The 23,997-nt window shown below is 35.6% G+C and overlaps 1 protein-coding gene across 9 annotated transcripts in view; it reads right to left on the bottom strand.

Moving 5' to 3' along the window:
• Positions 1-23,997, bottom strand: part of LOC127850612 (uncharacterized) — a 1,644,088-nt gene that overhangs the window by 395,341 nt on the left and 1,224,750 nt on the right. For 2 of the 9 annotated variants that reach the window (XR_008035377.1, XM_052383776.1), the window contains exon 1: positions 14,283-14,316. The exons of 2 other annotated variants lie outside the window; for them this stretch is intronic. Coding sequence is in view for 1 of the 7 variants with exons in the window: in XM_052383776.1 (XP_052239736.1) it covers positions 14,283-14,313 (31 nt within the window). In the remaining 6 variants the exon portion in view is untranslated. Of the gene's footprint in view, positions 1-1,617; positions 1,773-2,269; positions 2,352-6,518; positions 6,578-14,282; positions 14,317-23,997 lie in introns of those variants that run through there. 5 more of the 9 variants (XM_052383763.1, XM_052383767.1, XM_052383765.1 and 2 more) reach the window with 4 other exon arrangements.

The following is a 23,997-nucleotide window of genomic DNA, read 5'->3' as shown; positions in this document are numbered from 1 at the left end:
TTTGACCTTTGATATAGTGACCTGAAAATCCATAGGGGTCAGCTGCGAGTCATGATCAATCTACCTATCAAGTTTCATGATCCTAGGCATAAGCGTTCTTGAGTTATCATCCAGAAACCATTTTACTATTTCGGGTCACCATGACCTTGACCTAGTGACCTGAAAATCAATAGGGGTCATCTGCCAGCCATTATCGATCTACCTACCAAGTTTCATGATCCTAGGCATAAGCGTTCTTGAGTAATCATCCGGAAACCATTTTACTATTGCGGGTCACCGTGACCTTGACCTTTGACCTAGTGACCTCAAAATCAAAAAGGGTCATCTGCGAGTCATGATCAATAAACCTTTGAAGTATTATGATCCTAGCCATAAGCGTTCTTGAGTTATCATCCGGAAACCACCTGGTGGACGGACCGACCGACAGACATGTGCAAAGCAATATACCCCCTCTTCTTCAAAGAGGGGCATAATTAGTAAAAATGAGAGATCAAAGATACTTTAAAAGTGTAGAAATCAATAAGCTTCAAATGACTTGTTGTTGCGCAACAATAAAATAGTGAAATCTTGAAAGCGCCTTGTCACTCGAAGCCCCTTTATTTACCAGCAGCCAATGATATATTCTAGCATATAATGTCGTGGGTGCCTTTAAACTGCAGCAGATGGTCAATATGCACTGCCAGCTCTCATTTAGAGGTTCAAGAGAATACAAAATTGCATATTTTGAGCACAAAATAAGTACTTATGACTATTTTTATGGTGGGAATCAGGTGAAAATGGAGGTTCATAACCGAGCGAAAGAAAAAATGCTGATGTTCGGTGTTTAGACTGGAAGGAAAGGTTAAAATGAACAAGATACATAAATGTAAGCAAGCATTATAAGCTAAGCAATGAGGTTCCATGTACTAACAGGGGCAGAAAGGGAGCTCAGATCAATGTAGACTTCCTGAAAGGGGTTTCTAGTACTTCTTTTGGGGACACAGCTTCACGCAGAATTCTCAACACAACAAATATCATCGATCCAGGTCAACTTTGTATGCAAAGACAAGCGAATAAGGTCAATACTTCCCTTACATCACTGAATGAGAGAAGCATGTACCAAATAAAAAACAAAACTGGTTGCTGAGAAAGTGACACATTATGGCAAAAAGATCCCTCTAAGGTAATTACATGATGAAGGGGACACTTGCTACAACAATCCTATGTTTAAGTCCAATGCGACATCCTTTCAAGCCAGAACATTAACAGTAAGCATTTTGTGAGAAAACGATACCAAACACAAGCTTATTGTAGGGTTACAAGTAGCAAATCAACTCAGCTGTACTGCATACATGCTCAGGAACAAGGATAAACCTGTTAAGTGTCAACTTCCCCTGCCAGCAAAGCACGAGCTTTACGTGTCGGGACGCGGAACTATAGATTCAAACTGCACAAAGCATTGCACAACGGCGAGGGTTTGAGTGACCACAAACCTGATTATGGCAGTATTTCACACTCTAAGCATCATTCATATGCTTATTTGCTTGTGTAAATGATAATAATTTAGTATTATTACCTGTTATGCCATCAATAACCCTTATGCAGTGGTCCTCTGCTTAGTTGCAGACATTCCTCTACCTGAAAAAGTCAAAATACCCAATAGAAATAGATATAAAATGAAAAAAACGCATGCATTTATGTATTTTAAGTGTATTTCTATAAATAATATGAAGTGATAAAGCTTGTTATATTCATGATTGTACTAAATATGAATGCTGGCTCAGCTAAGCTTCTGCTGCACTGTCCAAACTGTAAAATTGTCTGCCATTCCATGTCCGTGAAATGGGGCTCTGTTTGAATGTTAATGCTTTATGCACAAGCTATTGTTGCGTTATTGGATCATGGAGACCCAGGTGTTGAATTCTGACTTCATGTAGCACATTAATGCTACACAGTCAACCAATATGCCTTTCAATTTAAGTTGGAAAGCATTTCAGCCTTTATTCCGCTATATAAGGGTGGGGGATCAACTTGAAAAGCAACTATTCCAGGTCAAATCATCTGAATTCATGCACTTAATGCACTTATAATCTTCTCTTTTGCTAAGAAATGACCAAAAATCAGCTTTCCCAGTCATATTTTGCACTTGCAGATGATTTTTCATTTTTACCTAAAGTTAGTTTAGGTCACAATATACCAAAAGAGTTCCTTAACAAATTCAATGTAAAACCTACAACTTCAATGAAAAATAAAGTCAAACTTTTGCGCGTAGACACCCCCATACCCATACCTTTTCTTAAAGAGCATGCCAAGCCGAATGGATTTACACAATAAAAAAGATAGGTCATCCAGTATGTAAAAAAGAACTCGACACCAATCAACGGTCACTGTTCTAAGGCCACCTTTTTACTGGCTGATCTCCAGTTGATGAGGGTTTTCATGCCATCTGTCAAAATCTCATGTAGTCTCCAACCTATAAGCAAAACACTGAATTTGTAGTATACAACAATGTTTTCCCTACCACATGCACACAGAAATATTAAAAAATAAAGTCATGGCAAGTGCCCATACAGAGAACTGTGTCTTCAAATAAATGACGTTCCATTCTTTAAAGTGTATAGCATTGAACACGAAAATGATTTAGCATATTGTAACCTAAAATTATATATGCTTCTAGATTGGTCATAATAGACAGTTTAGAAAAATGGCGGCCGCATGCTTTAAAACATATTACGTCATTGTAGGCATTTAAATAGGCAATTTAATCCTGCCTCTTAAAAACGCGTATATATCAGGTTATTGATATGACGCTCAAATATTTTATCGACCGATCGGGCTATTATATAAGCATTTAGGATCGACAGACCGGCCCAAGAATCGACTCGGACTTCGGGCTTATAGGCTAATTCGAAGACTGTTTTGCATTGTATATGATATAAAATATGCTTTATTGCAGCATAATTGTTATATCCAGGCCTTTATTTTTAGATCTAATATTAGAACAAGTGGGTCATACGTCCAAGGTTACTTTACTGCCCCAATTATTTGGTCGGATTTTAAATGAACAGAAGACAACGGATCATTCTGCCGGATTTAATTTGACAGCAAGATAACGGGTCAAACTTGTAAAACTGAAATTACACAATACACTGTACAAAAAACTTACAAATTGCATGACAAAATAATCTGTAAAATAACAGCGTTACACAACTATTAAAAATGTAATCTTAGGCCTTTAGCATTAAACAAGTATTGCATAGATGTACACAAGATTTTACTGTCCATCACTATGAGCATTTAGGATTCAAAACAATAAAAGGCAGCAGGGCTTTACATTAAGGCATGTCTGAACGGCATTCACTGCCTGTACCTAGGTCCGTACTAGCAAATGTTCCAGTAACATGCCCGACCGGTCGTGTGTATTTTGGTCGGGATTATGTGTTCTATATCAATAAACTGCGTTTTAAATAAGCTTTTGAAAGATGCAAAAATCTTAATACAGTATGATCAAATGACAATTAAATCCCAGATTGGAGTCGGAGACTACAAACAGATCGTTACTCAAAATAGATTTGGAACCCCTGATTGCAATCAAAACTAGAAATGGCGCGGCAGAGGCCGACGCGTATCCCCACGCCGAATGTTTGACCTAGGTGTGCCCCAGGGTTGGTAATGGGGCCATGCATAGCTGAGATTGACTGTATTGTCATAAGAGAAGTTCATCATCAATTAGAAGTGATTTGGTGTAGAAATGAAGAAGTTATAGTAAAAGGCAATTTTGGGTGGGTGTGACATATGTGGGCAGGGCGCCCCAGGGTTGGCAGGGTTCGACATTCACTTTTTTTACAGCAAGACCGTCGGACCAGCTCCTCTTAAAATGTACTAGCCCGAACCTGATGTCTACTAGACCATAAATGACACAGCAAATGAACACAATTGTGTCATGTAACTGTTATATCAGGATTTATCAGTTAATTATCAGTGAACACCAGATTTTTTATGCATAGAGTAAAACAATAAAATAACCCTTTTTTTGCTTTTCTTCGTCAAATTCAAGCCATGGGAACTGACTCGATTTTCCATCTAGAATAAAATTGATGTTTTCGCGTTTCTTCATATTTATGTTTTGTGTCAGTTAAGTGTCGGACTCGTTTTTATTAACTGATTTGTCGGACAAAAATTTGAACTTGAACAAAGCCATTCTTAAATTACATTATCTTGTCTGCTACGCAAAAATGTTTTCATTGACGATACTGATTTTCGATAGAAGTCGTAAAATCATGCTCTACAGTTTTACGACACTGCAGAAAATCATTAATATTCATTACAACTTGACCAATTGAAACAAGCAATTTCTGCAGGAAGCTCTCCTTTGCGTCTAAAAATAGCGATGAATCATGTGAATGCTCCGCGTTTATTTAAATATACTAGTTTTGTTTTCATGTAAATACAAGAGTAATTTTACACATTAAAAGTTCAGGTTTTCACAGCAGTTATTTATAGTTTTATGAATCAGTATAGATTTTTATTTTATTTATATACGACCAGTCGGACAAGCTAGCCCGCAGTTTTACTAGCCCGACCATCGATCTTACTAGACAATGTCTGTCGGACGTGCCTTAGTGTCGAACCCTGGTTGGTAACTGTGCCATGCATAGTTGAGATTGACCATATTGTCATAAGAGAAGTTCAGTATCAATTTGAAGTGAATCGGTGTAGAAAAGAAGAAATTATAGTAAAAGGCAATTTTGGGTAGGTGTGGTCTATGTGGGCGGGGCCCCAGGGTTGGTAATGGGGCCATGCATAGTTGAGATTGACCGTATTGTCATAAGAGAGGTTCAGTATCAATTTGAAGTAAATCGGTGTAGAAATGAAGAAATTATAGTAAAAGGCAATTTTGGGTGGGTGTGGTCTATGTGGGCGGGGCGCCCCAGGGTTGGTAATGGGGCCATGCATAGTTGAGATTGACTGTATTGTCATAAGAGAAGTTCAATATCAATTTGAAGTGAATCGGTGTAGAAATGAAGAAATTATAGTAAAGGCAATTTTGGGTGGGTGTGGTCTATGTGGGCGGGGCCCCAGGGTTGGTTATGGGGCCATGCATAGTTGAGATTGACCCTAATGTCATAACAAAAGTTCAGTATCAATTTGAAGTGAATCCGTGTTGAAATGAAAAATTTATAGTAAATGGAAATTTTTGGTGGGTGTGGCCTATGTGGGCGGGGCACCCCAGGGTTGGGAATGGGGCCATGCATGGTTGAGATTGACCGTATTGTCATAAGAGAGGTCCAGTATCAATTTGAAGTGAATCGGTGTAGAAATAAAGAAGTAAATGTAAAATAACCTAAAAAAATGAGTGATAATTACTGACGCGGCCCCACCCCAACTGCTATAACTTTTGACCCAGGGGTCAGATCAAAATTCCAAATAGTGCAGGGTCGCACATATGCTCATAGCTACCATGTGTGTAAGTTTCAAGGTTCTAGTGCTTTTTGTGTAGGAGGAGATAGTGGCCAGGACGGACGGACAGACAGACGGACGGCGGAGATAACCACAATATCCCCACCTTTTTTTCAAAAAGCGTGGGGATAAAGAGGCCAACAATTCAGAAAATCCCCGGCGGTTTTCCTGGTTAAACACGTCAGTACCTATTTTGAAACGGAATTCCGATATATACGGTTTTGATTGGTTTCCTAGAAGTGATGTGTTTTCTTGATAAAAATACATTTAAAACTAAAAGCCGGGATCGCCCAGGATTGTCCGGGAACGATGAAGGTATTATAAAACTCGACATTAACACAAAATAATATAATATTATTATATATTTATCAATTTTAAATAATTTTAATTTGTTTGATAGTTTAGAAGTGTTTTGACAATCATTTTTACGCAATTCAATAAGCAAAACTTATATTAATGGTCGATCCCGGCTTTTAGTAGAGAGTTAACTTTGTACAATTGTTTCGACTACTGTAACACTTTATTTGTTATTTTGCGACACCTAAGACTCACTTACCGTTTGTTGTCAAACGGCAACCGCGGCAATCTATGTAAAAAGGTTTGAACATTCATGTCGTTGTTTAAGTTTGGCTTTACGGGTGGGGATGGGTGTTCCGCGGATAAGAAAAGAAAAGGTAAGGAGGAAAGTAAGAGAAAGTATGAGGGAAAAAAACAAGGAAATTTCTCCCGAAATGGCGTGAAGATTACAAATGGATGTCTTAAGTAGATGAATATTGAATTCATTAGCATAAGAAAGGCAAGCTAATAAGAATGATTGAATCATAATTGCGCATCTCCACGCACAAGAAAATACAAGTTAAATGATAAATATAAAGGTTTTGATAATACTTTGGTTGGGGCACATGAAAGATTGGTTCTTAATTTACTAGCCCGAATGGGCTAGTTGAAAAAAAAATTAGTATTTAGCCCTGGGCATTACTGAACGCTTAAGGAATAATGGATTTAGTTGAGTTATTCAAATAATTACTACCAAATAACAGCATATCACATCAATGTTGCAATATTTACATTTAACTTACACAACGGTGAGACCAATTGGATTTGACCAGATATCGAGGTATGCAGGGCGTTGTACTAGTAGCGATGGGCACAAGGGAGGCAACTGCGTATGGCTCATTTATTACTGAAAAATTCCTGCGGTAAATCTTGTTCATAAAAATAGTGCCAATAGGGGGTCGGAATTATGTCGTTTTTAAGGTGGTTTTCGATTGGATATGGTTAAAATAACCACTCATCATATAAGTTAATACATTTATGTTCACAGGCAAAGCACTTTCGTATCCGCACAGTTGCGTAGAAGATTAAAAGAAAGCCTCAGAAAATTTCTGAGATCGAGAAAAATAGGTAAGATACATTGCCCAGTAGAAAAATTGCTTTTATTTTGTAGGTTAATCATTCTCCTTTCCATTCATGCCACTAATTGCTTTGCAAAATGTCGTGATTCTGCTGGTTGTTGCTAATGCATGGACTCACTATTGACCGGTTTCATGAATGGCAAGATGGCCACCGTTGTTGACAATTCATACGACGTAATTATCAATTGTTCTTTTTTTCCTCTGTAAAGTTGCTAAAAAATGTACGTGCTAAACATCATTGAAGGATATATTTATGACGACATGATATCGTAATGGTAGATTTCATTCGTATATCTGTAAATAGACGTTTCGATAATACAAAATACAGACTTGCACAATTCGGACAGCAAGTATTTCGGATATAGCATTAATGATACAAGATACAATAATCTTTATTTAACGTCGGATGTGAACAACAATTTGATACGGTTACTGTATTTTAGTTATATTATGTAGATATATTATTTCTTTGATTTCAATTATTCTTTTTGCAGACATATGTCTGATATTAATAAGTCAGAGTCTCAGGATTGGGAAGAGTTTGACTCGGAGTCTGACAGTGAGCATTCGGAGCCTGACAGTGAGCGGTCAGAGCCTGACAGTGAGCGTGTATCACCGCAGCCAGGTCAATTTACACAAGACCAGGCTTCAATAGCTGCAAAGTTTAAGCTTCCACATCAGGTACTAGATAAAAAAAAATGTGCAATGTTAACCAATAAATATTTTTCTTAGTATATAAATGACATTTTCAGCAGAATGACATTTTGAAACATAAACCCCATGTAATTTTATTTTATGGCAATGAATCGGTCATTTTGAAATACATTTATTATCAACATTAATTAATCATCATTATTGTAATTCACTAATGTTTATGCAATTGAAATATATACTGTTATACTTAATTTTACTTTTAAGAAGTCAGATATCACAAAATGTAGTTTAAGAAGACAGATATAACATAATTGAGTTTAAGAAGACTGATATCAAAAGATAAGGAAGAGCAGTCTTTTTTTTTAATTCTAAAGCTGTAGCCTAATCTGGTCTACAATCCCTCAGAAATTTTCATAAAAAGGTTACATCCTCTCAAAATTTTTCATTATATTCATGCACTTATCCCAAAAAAAGAAACTTACACCTGATAATTTCATTCCCCTATGACTAACATTGCGTGAGTTGTATCCCCAAATTTTGGGTTTCACACACTTTTTCCTATATAATATGAAGGCTAAGGCCCCTTCCCCCAACAGCCTTAAAAAAGCCTTGAATGGTAAAAACAATGAACCTTTAAGCTATTTCGTTTACGAAAGTCCCTTCTTAAAGAAAATCCAGTTGAAGCAGTAAGTGTTGTGCCTGTGTGGACTAAACAGGCTAATCTGGGATGACGCTTTAGGCTCATGCATTAAGCCCCGTTTTCCCAGAGTGCGGCTCAAATGTTCATTTACATGTTACAGATTACCGCAAGAAGCTGCCGTTTGTGAATGCGGCCCCGATAGAGGAGATTGAGGCAAAGAAGCTGAAGGCAGCGGGAGGAAAAGAAAAGAAATCAGGAAGAAATCGCCATAGGCGATAACTGAATATAAGATTTTTTAAACCATTGGATAGGTTTGTTAGTCACCTATCTTAGGAAAAATACTTACAGATACATTGAAGTTCATATAACTAGTGTTAGGTCTTATTTAAATAAGAAGAATTTTGGTTTTTGAACCTATTTAATGAAGCAAATGATTTTACTTTTGTTAAACATGTGTGACAGTGAACCTTTTGTCTTCATGTTAACCTTATTTAAGTATTCAATACTTAACATTTCGGTTTTATTTTCGACAAATTTCGTTGATGGTTCCGATCATGCCGATGTTTGGTTTCTCCGCAGAGTTTTTAACCTCCGAACGGTAAGTGGATTTATTTATAACCACATTTTACAGGAGAAGAGTCTTTCATTAGATAAATGAAAATCTCGAGCCCCAAACTCTCCTGATATTGTCATGATTAAGGTTGGAGTTTGCTAATTATATTGAATTGGCACTGAAATGTTTAGCTATGTCCAAATTTGTATTGGAAAATATTGACCAAAAGAAGCTTCCTCTGCGACATATTTAAATCCTACGATTGCCTAAGCTGGGGCAACCTATGCTCGTTTTTTTAGGGGGGGGGGGGAAATCTGCATTGCCAAATTGTCAAACCTTTCTTAAAATTGCTATGCTAGGAGAACCATAAAATGCCCAATTTTTATGCATCTTTTCCAGAGGGCTTCTGACAAAATATTAATGTCACCCATGGTTTTGGGCATTGTCTTCTATAAGAATGGACCATTTATACTCTTCTTTAAAAACAAATAAAGTTCAAAAGTAAAATTTAATCTGAATTGAAGTTCAAAAGTAAAATTCAATCTAAAAAAACATGCTACATTTCCATATTGATAAGTTCAGCAGTCAAGCTGTGGCATGACATAAAATAGAGGCGGAAGATTACCCCGAAGCAGCCAAGGGCCTCAGCATCAGCACCATTTCTTACACTTGTGGATGCTGGGGTCCAAACCGATGTTACTGAGGGGAATGATAAGCTGAGCCTGATTGAGACAGCTGTTGATATAGCCATACAAAAACTTAACCTGGCATCAAAGGAATATGACCCAGAATCAGATTAGAATTACATCAAACTCTGTTTTATTTGTAAAATTAATTATTAAAAGTCGAATTGGTGTAACTTTTTTATGTTTTTTTTATACATTTATATCTGTTTTTATTAAAATCTTGATAATTGCAGAGTTGATGTAAACTGAGGACTTTATGTTTATTTTGCCATTCACATAAATATCCTCTATTTTAAATGAGCAAAATCATGTACATTATGTGCCCAAAATCGCTCAGAGGCCATGATTTGGCACCTTTATTTAACAAAAATTCAGGGGAGCATGCCCCCGGACCCCCTAGCAACTCACACCTTCGGTGCTCGCACAAGTTGGCCTCCTCAAATAACTCAAAAACCTGCTACAAAAAATCCTAAAGAAAACGCTGCATAATTGAGCTTGTCTGGGCTATAACTATGTCATTCATTATGAGATTTTAAAATCATTTGGCACATTTGTTCACCATCATGGGACAGTGTGTCGCACGAAAGAATCACGTCAATATCTCCAATGTCAAGGTCGCCACGACTAAAAATAGATTTATTTTAAAACAAACTTACAAAGGGGGTTAATTTTGTTTGTTCATTTCAAAAGTTCAGTTTGAGTTGTTTCCCTTTATCAGATTTTTTTTCACAATGAAAACCTGGTTTTGTGACAATTTTGTCCCTTGTATATATTATATCTCAGTAATTTGCTTAAATTGCAAAAAAACATTGACTCTCCTGCGTTATTATTAGGACTCTCAGAAGTTTGATTTTGACTCTTGAAAATATGGTCCCAAGAGTCCTTGACTCTTGAGATTTGAGGTCTAAGGAAAGCCCTGAGGTATTGGCTGTTGTTCTTGTGGTGTATTTATAATTTGAGGACTTATTTAACCTAATGGACAATTTATTTTAATTTAGTGAACAACATATAAAACTTGTCAAAACTATTGAAAGCCCCCATAAGAATTTCACCGTTTTGTAGTGACCACTATGTCTGCTCATGACACTGTCGGTCTGACATGTGAGAGTGCAGTTGAAGTAAATTGATACATCAATCGTCATTTATGAAAAATTTCAATCTTTGGGATTAGTTTTTGCCTATATGCCACCTTTGACTGACAAAAAAAACCACATCAACAATGTTGTTTGTTTTTTTATTTGAACAACTCGTCATCGTGATTGGGAGGCATGTGTCATTTTAATTCATCATTATGTAATGTCGGGTAATTGGACATTTCACAAGTATTTATATATTGTGTATGCACAACAAATATAAATTGTGTCAACAAATTATGTGTCAGTTCCACATTAGTTATCATTGAAAATAAAACCTTAAAAAAGCTGCAGGATTGTTGTTGATAGCAGTAAAGACAAAGGCTGTTCATGCACATAAATATATATTTGTATGCCCCCTTTTATTTTGCCATAAACTGTTCAGTAAAAAGTGCAAAACCAATAAAAAATATTTGTTCTTAATATGTATTAATGTGTTTTATGTCTAAAAAGGCATTCACATAGATAAAAATAACTTATAAATGGCCAAAATAGCTGGTTAAATGCAAATGTCAGTTGTTTGCTGGCAATGAACCAGATTTTTGGCAGAAAAAAACAGCAGAAAAATTCACATATTTTTTTACGTGTTTTTAAAAAATCCTAAAAAATCTATTTTTCATCCAAATAAAAAAAGAAAGACATCATTATGTTTGTTTCAAATAGTATAACATCAATGCCAAATATCATTCAAATATTCCCATTTAAAAAAAATCATTGCCTCTTGCTAGTACTAGATGGCTGTAAAATGATACATAACATAGGTAAATAAAAAAGGAACTGGATCTATCATGTATTACACATATGATGAGTTACATACGATTCAAGAGGAGGGTTTACATGATTGAACGAATGATAATCCGAAACATAAAAATGGAACGAATCGTAAAAGTACGAACGAACACAAAATCTTATCAGCAAAATAGTAAGAAAATCGCTTAACAATCTAATAAATCAAGTTTGTATAATAATCAAATACATAAAAATGTATCAAAATGTGCTCTTTCTATTTGTTTACCTGGACAGTGAAGCTTGCAAAGGGGTTTTTTAATTTAAGAAAAACGTGACCAAACGATTTCTTGTAAAAATTATAGCGTTGTAAAAATCGGACAGGTTACATACAACTAATAATCAAGCTAAGGGACAACACAGTTACTCACCTGCGACCTGAATATACTGAACTGTTTTTGCATTTTAAAACTCGGTATGATGATTTGACAAACAATGTGGCGTCTAGATTTTTCGCATATTTTTATGGCGGCTTATGTTTAATAAATATATAAATAAATATGGTTTTTAAACTACTCACGTAACACATTTCAAACTCGCCGGAGACATATTCGGGAAACATTTAATTATCTCACCAATTTGTTTACGATTGTTCAATAAATATGGCATCTGTAGTTAACAAGCTTTTAATAATTTGAACTATTCAATTAGTGTTTACCCCACATAACCCAGTTTCGAATTTGGTCGATAAATTTATTTCGACATTTGTCATCTGCGCAATAAATGTGACCCCTAAAGTGTTCACAAGATTTCCCTTTAGCAATTTAAGAAAAACTGCCCCACCTCCTGGCAGCCACGGTTTTCAACGGACCAGAACACGTTTTGAAATCGGCCCTGATATCATTGTGACGATTGTTATGGGATATTATCTCTTTCAAATTGAGTTATAAATGTAACATCTAGAGCGGTCAGAAGGTTTCACTATTCAATAAAAATTGCCCCGATAACTTTTCAACGGACCTGAACAATTTTAGAATTCGGTCGGTTTTATAATTGGGACAAATGTTCTTACAAAAAATGTGGCATGCAAAGTGTTCACGAGGGGTTTCTTTCAGCTTACCAAATGACATTTTTTTTGTACTTACGCAATTAATTTTCTTACTCGTTCGCTGTATTACTAGCACACATGTTTGATCGATTTCATGAAGATTGTCAAAAAGTGTTGCCTCTTGTGTGACATAAATGTAAATAATGGCGACGCACGGACGAATGACAAAATATTATCACAAAAAGTCTTTACGTTGTGCTCAGGTAAGCTAAACACAAGTAACTAATAGACCAGTTGATTGGTATTGCTATTGTTAGCCATCATTCATGCTCACTGGTTGGAAAAAAACACTGGTAAGAGTAACTTAAAATATTTGCATACAGGACAAGTGGTTTAAGTCAATAAATCGATAAGATGTCCACAAAAAATCACTAAAACACCTTGATTTAAATGTATGATGTAAAAAGGTAATGCAACAATTGACGAGCACTTATTTAGGACAAACTATTTGGGATGTGTAGCAATGTCGTTGTAGATGTAGTTGTTTATTAAATGTTAACTTTTGGTTTACTTTTGGTTTCGTTTTTTAATTCTAAAAATGGTGCAGTGCCTTATAGATTTTTATATTGTTATTGATGATGGCATAGCGGGAAATACATTTAAGATGTCAAAATGATACAATTTATTTTAAAAAGTAACGCTCAATTATGTGACTAAAAAGCAACGTCTTCGCATAGATTTAAAATAAAAGTAGCATTTTCAATAGTATAAAATACATAATTTACCAATGATGCGTTAGGTATCGAGTTGACGTTATGACATCATTAAACACGTCACCAGTTATTAGCCCGGATTTCGGGATGATAAAAAAAACTTGAAAAACAAACGCAACAATTGACGAGAAGAAGATACATATCAATTTGAATGTCAAAAACAGAGTAGTATTTACATGATAAGTAATGATCGACATGATAAGTTATCAATCAGTTTGAATCCAAAATATGAGTAGTATTTACATAATAGGTAATGATTGACATGATAAGTTATCAATCAGTTTGAAGTCTGAGTAGAATTTACATCATGATAAGTAATGATTGTCATGATAAGTAATGATTGAAAATCTAAGTAATGATTGACATTATCAGTAATGATTGACATGATAAAGAATTATTGACATGATAAGTTATGATTGACATGCTCAGTAATGATTGACATGATAAGTAACGATGGACATGATGAGTAATGATTGACATGATAAGTATAATGATTGACATAATGAGTAACACTTGACATGATAAGTTATTATTGACATGATACGTAATAATTTACATGATAAGTTATGATTGACATAATTAGCAATGATTGACACGATAAGTAATGATTGACATGATAAGTTACAGTCTGAATGCAAAAAAGCATATTGAATTATTGCATATAAAAATCAAAACAGTATGTGTATGTAGAAATTGTAGGTAAATCATAAGAAATGTATATTATTATAAATAGAAATCCTCATAACTGCCACAGCATCCATTATTTAGTGGTGTTTTGATTACCAATTATTTGAATGTTTAATTAATTGTCGAGAAGTCTCAAATATTATCGCACTGTTCATATGTTCGAATGCAACACAACGAATACAATTTACAAGTATAGCTTGAACCACAGGTTATATATATATTTGATAGTGAAATATTTTTTTTTTCAGAAAAGTTAATTTTTCGTTATAATATGATTATTTATCATTCAAAATGATGTTTTCACTAATTAATAACATAGCCACACGCTAACCACCTGTGATATTATCATAAAAAATGATGATTTCAAAAACTAATATCATAGCCACACGCTAACCACCTTTGGCTTGAACACGGTCGAATACTTCAAACGTAACTGCACATATTACAAATTATATTTTAGCAAAAGATCAAACAATCCTTAATAAACATGTTTTATAAAAACCAGAAGTAATACAAATAATAACTCACTTGTTCGTTCGAATTTATGTATTGTGACCATCCGTTGAAATCGATAGTAAGTTGATATGAATTGTCTGGTGATTTCCAATGACGCATATGAAATCGAAAGTAAGTCGATATTGAATTTGCGGGAATTTCCATTGACACAGAATTGTTTGGGTTGTTCCGACTTATTCATCGATTCTTTATTTTTCGTGTAATTATTTACAATAAAATGACGAGTAGTTCATATTCTGTTAAATAACTCGTGTTTGTTTTACAAATTAATGTTGACAAACACTTTAAGTCTCGCGTGAAATCGAAAGTAGGTTGATATGAATTTTACGGGGATTTCCGCTTGTAAGGGAATTATGTACACAACGGCTCATTTATAACTTAATGACGTCACGGTATGTCTACAAAAGTTGTTTGATGGTGTTACGAAGAGCTGACTTAAACGCATTGCGAATCGCACACGATATAAATAAACAAGAAAAGCGCATACATAATGATTAAAGAAGCAAAATCAGACACTGTATACGAGTTCAATAAATTGGTTTTAATTTGATATTTTCATATTGACAAGTTGTCAAACAGTTGTAAATTAAATTAATTATTAAACAGTAAAATCGTGTATTATCATCTTGTGTTAAATTATTAAAACGGGTAAAATTTTTAAACGGCAACAATGAAAGACGAGTTTAATGCTTTGTGCATTTAGTATATGTGTAAACCGTATACCTCTACAGTGTCACATGGTAAAAACAGGTGTCATCATTTCAAATACTGGTATCACAATTGCCCCTTTCACGACCCACCCCTACCCGCCAGCCCGACACCATACACCCACCGATACGTCAGTTCGAAGCCGAGACAGTTCACCGACCCTGCACAATGTAAAAATAATAATTGGCAAACACATCGAACACTGATTTTTTTTAACATACGGTTTAAATTGAAAACAGTGAACATAGCAATAAATGTAAGCTAATAATGTTTTATATTTCTTACGGCGGGGAGCAATGTCAATTTGTTTATCACGCATTTAAGTATATGTGATAATGCTGTTTAAAGTATTTTATATATTGTATTTAACAGTTTAATATAATGTATTATCACATGCCATACCCTGTTTCCCATGTAATATAACAATTACGAATATTTGTATCGTACACATGTGTAATATACTTTTTAACTTTTAAGCGTTTTAATTGGCTAGTTTTCGTTCGATTGACCATTTCGTTATTTTGCTGAAATGACGTTGCAACGTCAAATGACGTCACGAAATGTAAACAACATTCGGGATTTATCCGTATGTTGTCGTATATATTTATTTAATTTGCTTATTCAAAAGCATGTGATAAAACGATCTGACACGCGTTGTCATTTCATACCATATTTTATTAAACTCGTCCAGGAAATTTGTTAGTAAGCTCGCAAAAGGCTCGCTTATTCACAAAATTCCTGAACTCGTTTAATAAAATATTGTATGATATGACAACTCGTGCAAGATTCTGTATTTATACAAAATGATCATATCGCAGAATGATCAATTACTAAAGTTAAAAACAAAACAAGCCAACAATAAATATAATCGGCATCCGGGCACACAAGCAATGTGAAATACGCTTACAACCCTAATTGTATAAGGAAGACAAAACCTCACCCTGACTGTAAATTCTTATTTACAAATCGCAAACAGTTGTTACTTGTGAGCCCATACAAAAGCACGCCAAACTATTATGTAACACGAAATGTAAAACCCCACCCACACAAAAAACTTATATACAGAGGCTGACAATATATGCCCTTCCGTCAATATCATGTCGGTGAATGAAAACCTGAATTAGCGTTGCAGTCCAAAATAAAACGTTTTGTACGGTGTGATTAAGAATTCTTCGTTCTTAATACCATACGTTGTTCGGTATGATAATATCACGGCAAATATATCATAACGGCAAACATATTAAATGAAGGGAGCTTACTGTTGATTATAACCCCGATATACCAACGGTTGTTAGTATGACGTCAATTTGATATTCCGCGCACTGTTTATGAATAACGACAACGTTATTTGATTTTCATTGTTGTGGTGACGTCATGTTTTCGCGGTAAAGTGGAGGACGTTCGGTTTCATTCTCAGTTAAAATTTTTAAATCGCAGATAAGTTATTAATGAAATCGTGTAAGAATCGAAATAATCGATGTGTAAGCGTTGGTTGTCGTTCCGATGCTTGTTTTTAAACGCCCTCGTGGTTTAATTCCTACGCATCGGAACTCCATACCGTTGGTTATTACCGCAATAACCAACGGTTACCCGTCGATTATTTCTTAAATAAAACATTTTAAGTTGTCTTCAGTTTTTCTCAAGGTTTAAAGGCTTATTATAAGAGCCGCGTTCTGGGAAAACAGGGCTTACGGGCTTAATACATCAGCGTAAAGTGTCGTCTCAGGTTAGCGTGTGCAGTTTTCAACAGGCCAATCAGGGGCGAAGAAACTGGATTTTCGTTTAGAAGACTTGAAGGGACTTCCTTTAAAATAGAATACCATAAAAGCGGAAAATGTCGTCCTTGATTAGCATGTGCGGACTCCGCAAGCCTTCACTTTCATTTCTTCAAGAGGACGTTCATTTTTCGTCGAAGTAAAGAACCTAAATCGATGAAAGTTTCGTCCGTGTGCAGCTGCGCTTGGGAATCTATGCTAGAGAATAGGATTACAATGATTTCAAGATCTTAAAGTAGCCAGGCTATAATTGATCTACTCGTTATTCAAAACTATATAACAACTTATAAATTTATTTAAAAATTTGCATTTCTATGCGGCGAGATGTTTTGGACGTATATAGTTTACATAAGCATGTTGGGACATTGATAATGAATTATGTTTTACAGTGTGTGTGTGTTTGTGTGTGTGTAGAGCGGGAGGGGGGAAACGAACTGAAACTCGGCCAAAAAAATTACATTTTTTACTGTATCATACATTTTCGGGTCGTGTGAGATGCACACGCGTTTAGACGATGGCGTGATTCGTTGCGTTCATCTGGGAGCCTAGCGGGAAAGTGCACTCGCATCCGCAGAAGAACGCTGAGCAGCCGTCAGGCGCTATAACCCAGATAATCAGTTAATAACGTAAGTCATTGATAAAAAAAACGTTAGATGATTGGAACATAACGTAAGATTATTGGACCATAACGTTTGATCATTGGACCATAACGTATGATCACTGGCCCATAACATAAGATCTTTGGACAATTACGTATGATCATTAATTAATCAAGGTATACATTTGAGATTGTTGGCCAGTAACGTATGAGCGTATATTTTCACGTAAACGACGTATTCCGGTTTGGGAATCCTCCAACGTGACGGCAGATTCAAAAACTCATTAAACAAGTTGCGTATGCTTACTATATGTTTATTATTAATGACCGGATTATTTATTTATTTCTTGAATTGTTTAAACCATCAACTAACCATCCAATCGAAACTCCGGAAGCTCACGTACAGGGTGTTGAGCTGGCAGGCACTCGTTCGATAGTTATCCATCGGTGAAACGGAACAACCAGGTTAGTCGCGTGCTTGTACAGGGTTTTTATTAAAGGAAAGGTCGTCATCTTATGTTGATAAAACTTGTTACCCAACCCTTCTGCATTTTCATGAAAACAAGTAATTATTACTCTGGCCAGATCTTGCTGATATCCTCATGCGATTTATTAGTGCGCGTTGTTAGTTTTTAAAATCGGGTAAATTCACTTTTTGAAACAGTTAACATTAGAAGTGACAATTATCGACACAATTCTCGTGTTATATTACAATTACTAGTTTGTTATCGAATAAATAATTAAAGCACTACCACTTATATGGGTGACCCGACATTTGTACTTTCTACATACAATACTGAATCATATTGAGCCGCGTTCTGGGAAAACTGGCTTATTACGTGTAACTTAAGTGTCGACCAAGAATAGCCTGTGCTGACCGCACAAGGTAATCAGCGACGACACTGACAGCCTAAAGAGAAGTTTTGTAAAGTCTTTACTAAAGAGGAGACTTCTTTTGAACTCCGTTAAAGTGGAAAATGTCGTCCCTTATTAGCCTGTGCGGAGTAAACACGCCAACATTTGACGACACGTAAGCACATTCATAAAACCCAGTTTTACACGGAACTAGGCTCAAGCAGTTCTTAAAAATGCATACAACACTGCTTCTAGCGTTTGAAGTTAACACAACGTTAACGTTGTCACTTTTAAACTTGAATGAAAAAATCGTAGAACTTATGCTTATTTGGAAATAATCGCATTCTTCCGCGAACTGTATTTTACTATACGTTTACCGATGACGTCACATTGTTTATACAATGGATCGTGAAGGCAGTCGATGTCCATCTTGGCCGAAATCGAGGCATTCAAACACTATCAAGCATTTTTTTGAAAATCAATAAACATTTTATAAAGGTTTAAAACACAATTCAAATAGTTTATAATCACTGCGGTAGTTATGCGTTTTTCATGACACGTATTCTAGATTTTGGACCGTCAAACGCCAAACGTACAGTACAAATATAGAATATCGTATATTTTACGACGAATAATTACCCTTTTCCAAACGAGATTTTGCCTTCCGGTTATGTACGAAAGTCCAACCATTTAGCGCAAGAGCAAGCAATCACGATACAGTGCGGGAATATCAAGACGCAACAAACATGTTTTCGAAGCCAATTAGCAAGTGGTCTGTGTTGGTATTAACGTTAATGTTCGAAGGATGTAAGGTTTATTGTTATTTTCAAAGGTTTGTTTTTCAAGTTGAAACAAGGTATTCAGACCTTTTGGAAATACCAATAGGCCGAGAATGTAGTTTTTTTTTAATTCGGAGAAAAGTTTTTAGTTTACATATGATACCCTTTTTTGTTAATTGTTTGACATAGAACGTACACAATACTATTTTGCCGTAAGGGATGGACCTTCTCGTAGACTGATAATTTAATAAATAGATTTGCATTGAAGCGTAACGCAATTGTTTGCTTGTAGTTGTTTTTAATCCAACTAGAGATTTACCTTTATTTTTTATTTTGTATAACTGTGAAATCCTTTTGAAGATGGCAAAGTGTTATTTTCAAATCTATGTCACATTTTTCGAATTGCTTAAGAACAAGTTAAAGAACTTTAAACACACAATAAACACCTGTTACACTTGTGTTGTGGAAGTCAATAAACATAGAAAACTTGTTAAACTAAATTCAATACATAAAAGATTAAACAAATGTTGTTATATACCCATTACTTCATGCGATGGCTTTATTAGATTGTTAAGTGTTTTTAATTCCAAATTATTTGCTTGATATTTCCTATGCGTGTTATGAAGGCGAGCTGCGCTCTGGTAAAAACGGGGCTTAATGCATTTACGCAAAGAGTCGTCCAAGATTAGCCTGTGCAGTCCGTAGAGGCTAATAAGGGAAGAAACGTTTTGCTTTTAAGTAGTGTTTCGTTTAATGTCAGTCTATTCTAAACGGAAATCCAGTCTTGGTGTTAAATGTCGTGTCTGATGAGACTGTGCGAACTACACAGGCTGATCTTTAATTAAACATTTTTCGCACATGCATTAAGCCTAGTTTTGACAAATCGAGGCCCGGTTATTGTTTCAATTTTAGGTCACGTTTTTGCGGATAAGGACTCCGAAGAAAGCGTCATTTTTTCCTGAAGTAACTGACAAGGTATATTATATATAGGGATGGCAACGAATACCGATTTTGGTATTCGAATATTCGGTCACCCTTCCGAACGAATATTCGGATATTCGGTCAACATCTGTTGGAAAAAAAATCAAATTTGTTTACCGTACCATTACTCCATGAATTTTACTTTCGTTTTTACCGGAAGTTCACCGGAAGTGACTAAATATTGACACAGCGTTGCCGTCGCTAATTCGGAGCTGATTTTGTTGATTACTTTTTATTGTTAAAATTGAATTAAAAAAACTTTTTTTAAACTTTTAATATTGTACATAAACAATAGAACGAGAAACATAATATTTACATGACGACAAAATAATTACATGACAAAACAGTTAGATCTAAATATAATTTAAGCTGAGCTCGAACGAATAATTTACATAGCCACAACACCAATTGAACCTGTTTAACAGACTAAAAAGTCAGTCTTTTAAAGTTTCCACGTTTAAAAGTCACTCGTATCGGCGACTTCTTATCGGTTGATCTCGTGAAATACTTCTAAGCAGCGGAAGGCGTAGGTGGCATTTTGCGTGGACAGAGATTTACTTCATGCGTGTAGCAATTTATATATTTTCAATTAAAAGAGGGCGAAATACCAAAAACGTTTATTTAAGTATAATACCTTAATGAATGTTGAGTAATTAATTAATGTTTGGACCATACGATACGCAAAAACTTATTCGAGGTTGAGTAAATATTTTCTAAAAGCTTTTTTATTCGACAGCGTGATTATAACCATACGATCTTTTTTGTTTTTCACACCAAGTCGGCTCTTCTTTTACTCATTTAATCTGTGATCATTTTAACTGTAATTCGAGTTATTAGACCAAGACGGGTCGGTGTTTTAATTGCCATACTTGTTTTTACACCAAGTTGGCTTTTCCTTTACTCGTTTAATCTTTGATAATTTTAAACGTAATTCGAGTCATTGGATCAAGTACAGGTCGGTGTTTTGATTGCCGACGCGATTTGCACCTATCATAATTTTGACACAAAGTGACTGTCTTTGTTAGGCAATTAGCGGGATTTATGACCGGTATACTGTCATCACCATAGCGACGCATTATCGCGCCTATCGGAATAAACATTATGACACGCGGAACAACTTTTTTTACAATGTTTGAAGCAAATTTCACGAATACAAAGTCTTTGAAATTACTCGATGTTTTTGTTTTTTTTTCTTCCGAATATTCGATTCGAAAGACAGTATCCGAATATTCGGTCCGTGACCGAATATTCGGATATTCGGATATTCGTTGCCATCCCTAATTATATACAATGTCACACTTGTCTTAAATTGACAACATTTTTAATAGTCAAATAGCGTAATATTTCTGTAATTATTGTAATAATATAAAATATTGTGAGAATATTGTAGTAAGATACAGTAATTTGAGCGCAATTTTCTCTTATAAATCGTAGGAAGATTTAAGGCAATGCAATTAGAAAATATGAGTAAAATCGTATCATTTATTTAGATAAAGTCAATGTATCATTGTGAATGTCAAGAGAGTCATCAAATTGCAAAATCAGAAACAAACAAAGGAATTTTATCTCATTTTCAAAGTTATGTAGATTTTCCATTTAATCATTCCAATTCGTTTTCGTCGTATTACATTGGTTATTTTCTGCCTTATTAAATAAGATATAAACCAATATTTTAAATTGAATATATGCATACAGGTCGTAGTGGTGTAGTGGATATGTCGTCCGCAATCGGGAGGTCACGTGTGTAAGCCCCACTGTGGGATCGTTCTTTAGATTTCACATATAGACACCAAGTACTGGTTATAGTCCCAGGAAATGGACTTGAGAGCGTTTCAAATAAGCCTTATGCTTTATATACAATCGAGCTAAAATGAATCTGTTCAAACAACTATATGCAAACGCATATTCAAACACAATTTTCCATTTTATTCAAAAACACACTCCAAGAATCAGCAAAGGAACCTTTTCGAAGTGGAATTTTGTATTCCAGTTCGCTGCGAGACGGAAGTTTGTGCCGACGGTATGACTAGAGCCTCCTACGGCGCCATTTCCAGCGGTGGGAGTGGACCGGATACGATTGTTCTCAATGAAGCGAAGCGAATAAATGAGAACATCATGGCCAGTGGCGACACCAATAAACATATCGTGAAAACCCTCGAGAATTTGATCAACCTCCGACACGTCGTGAAAAAAAGACAGTCGGGCGAACGCGGAACTGAATTCGGAACGAGTCGGCATGGAAAATGAACGGTCACAAGAACAATCGGAACCGGCTGTTGCTGAGCGCGACTTCCATAACAAGAACTGCTTCAAGCATGGGGAGATCTGCGGCTTCTACCGAGACTCCTGCTGCGCGCGCGATACGGAGTACGCCTCAAACGCGCCGCTCTGCTGCATCAGGCTTTCCGGCGGCGGAAATTTCATCTTGAGTGACCGTTAGATGTACTGGATGCCGAGCTACGACACCTACACGTGCGAAGAGATGCAGATGATGAACAAACTTTGGCAACGTTGAGCGGCCGTTGCACCGGAAATGACGCAATTTATACGTGTAGGCGCCTGCTAGCGCGGTCTGTTGTGTTTTTTTCTCGCAAGCTCGTTTGACAACACTTTAAACGGTGTTCTTCACGTGCGTTAGTTTGTGCGGGGATATTAATAGAAAAATAATGTATAGGATTTGTGTTCGCTTACTATTTAATGTTAAACGCTCATTATGATTTTGTTGTTTGAATTATTATTAAATGAGTGCCTTAGTATTTATCTAACTACACATACACAGAATACATAGGTTCTGTACAATCATGATTATTTGTGACATGAATAGGTTATGCACAATCGTCATTATTCTGTGGCATCGTGATTACTCTTGTGAGATCGTGATTACTCGTGTGGCATCGTGATTATTCGAGTGACATCGTGATTATTCTGTGGCATGAATTTTCATTATTGTCATGGGTCAGTGCCCCAGATAATTATTTGGGAAATAGAGTTTTCACCCTTTGATCTACAAAATAGGGTGATTTCGGTCTTGAAATAGGGTGAAATGAGTTATAAAAATTCATACCTTAAAATCATTGTCGCTATCCCCGTTGAATAAAAGCCAATCTTGGTCACTTCAACATAACCATTTAGATTTAGAATACTTCTATTGAAGCTGCACACTTGTATTGATTCAATAAAACTGGAAACTATAATTATTAACTTTAATACTCTGATGTTTCATAACATCTTTAATTCTTGAAACTGTCCATACTATAAACTTCAAACTTAAAAAATCGATAACACGAATTATTTGTCACTTAATGGCTCTTGCTTTCTTGGTTAAAAAAGTTTGCAATCGATCGATATGTTGGCGAAACAATCGCGGGCGTCTTTCGACCTCTCTTAGATATGTTTATTTCGCATCGTTATAGAAACTGAAAGTACAGACGCTTTACAAATGCATGCACAATGAGCGACGGATAAAATCAGATTGAAAACTCATGTATGTCGTATATAATTTAAACAATTTGGTCAGATGCTCAACTATAAAATCTAGTCCGCAGAGCGTTTGAAAAACTTTGATTGTTTTCTTGCTCCTTCATCCAGACGATTGCTAAATAAAAGCGACGTCGCATAACGATACTAATTGCAAAGAGGATATACCGAAAATGAGCAAAGAATTTTCTATTAAAACTATTGTTTCGTACGCATCAAATTTTAGGAAATTGGTTGCGTTTTCAATACGCATGATATTGTATTTCTTTGCGTTTTTAAACATTTAAATAGGGTGAAAGACGCAGATACGCAGCTTATCTGAGGCACAGCATGGGTTAATTCTCAAATTGAAAATCACAACGAACAATTTGCTCGTTGGTGAAAAGTACACATGTCTTTGGATATTCCTCAAGTATTGCTTTACCACTGACGTTAATGTTTTGACCAGCGACTTAAGCATAGTTCAAGGTAAGTCCACCAGACAACAGAAGGCAATTTGTATTTAAAAGCTTATCCCTGTCTAATAAAATGTCTAACGACAAGAACCCGTTACG

The sequence above is a fragment of the Dreissena polymorpha genome, chromosome 11 (genome assembly GCF_020536995.1).
Source record: "Dreissena polymorpha isolate Duluth1 chromosome 11, UMN_Dpol_1.0, whole genome shotgun sequence".
NCBI lineage: Eukaryota > Metazoa > Mollusca > Bivalvia > Myida > Dreissenidae > Dreissena > Dreissena polymorpha.
This window is presented reverse-complemented; position numbering and strand designations above follow the sequence as displayed.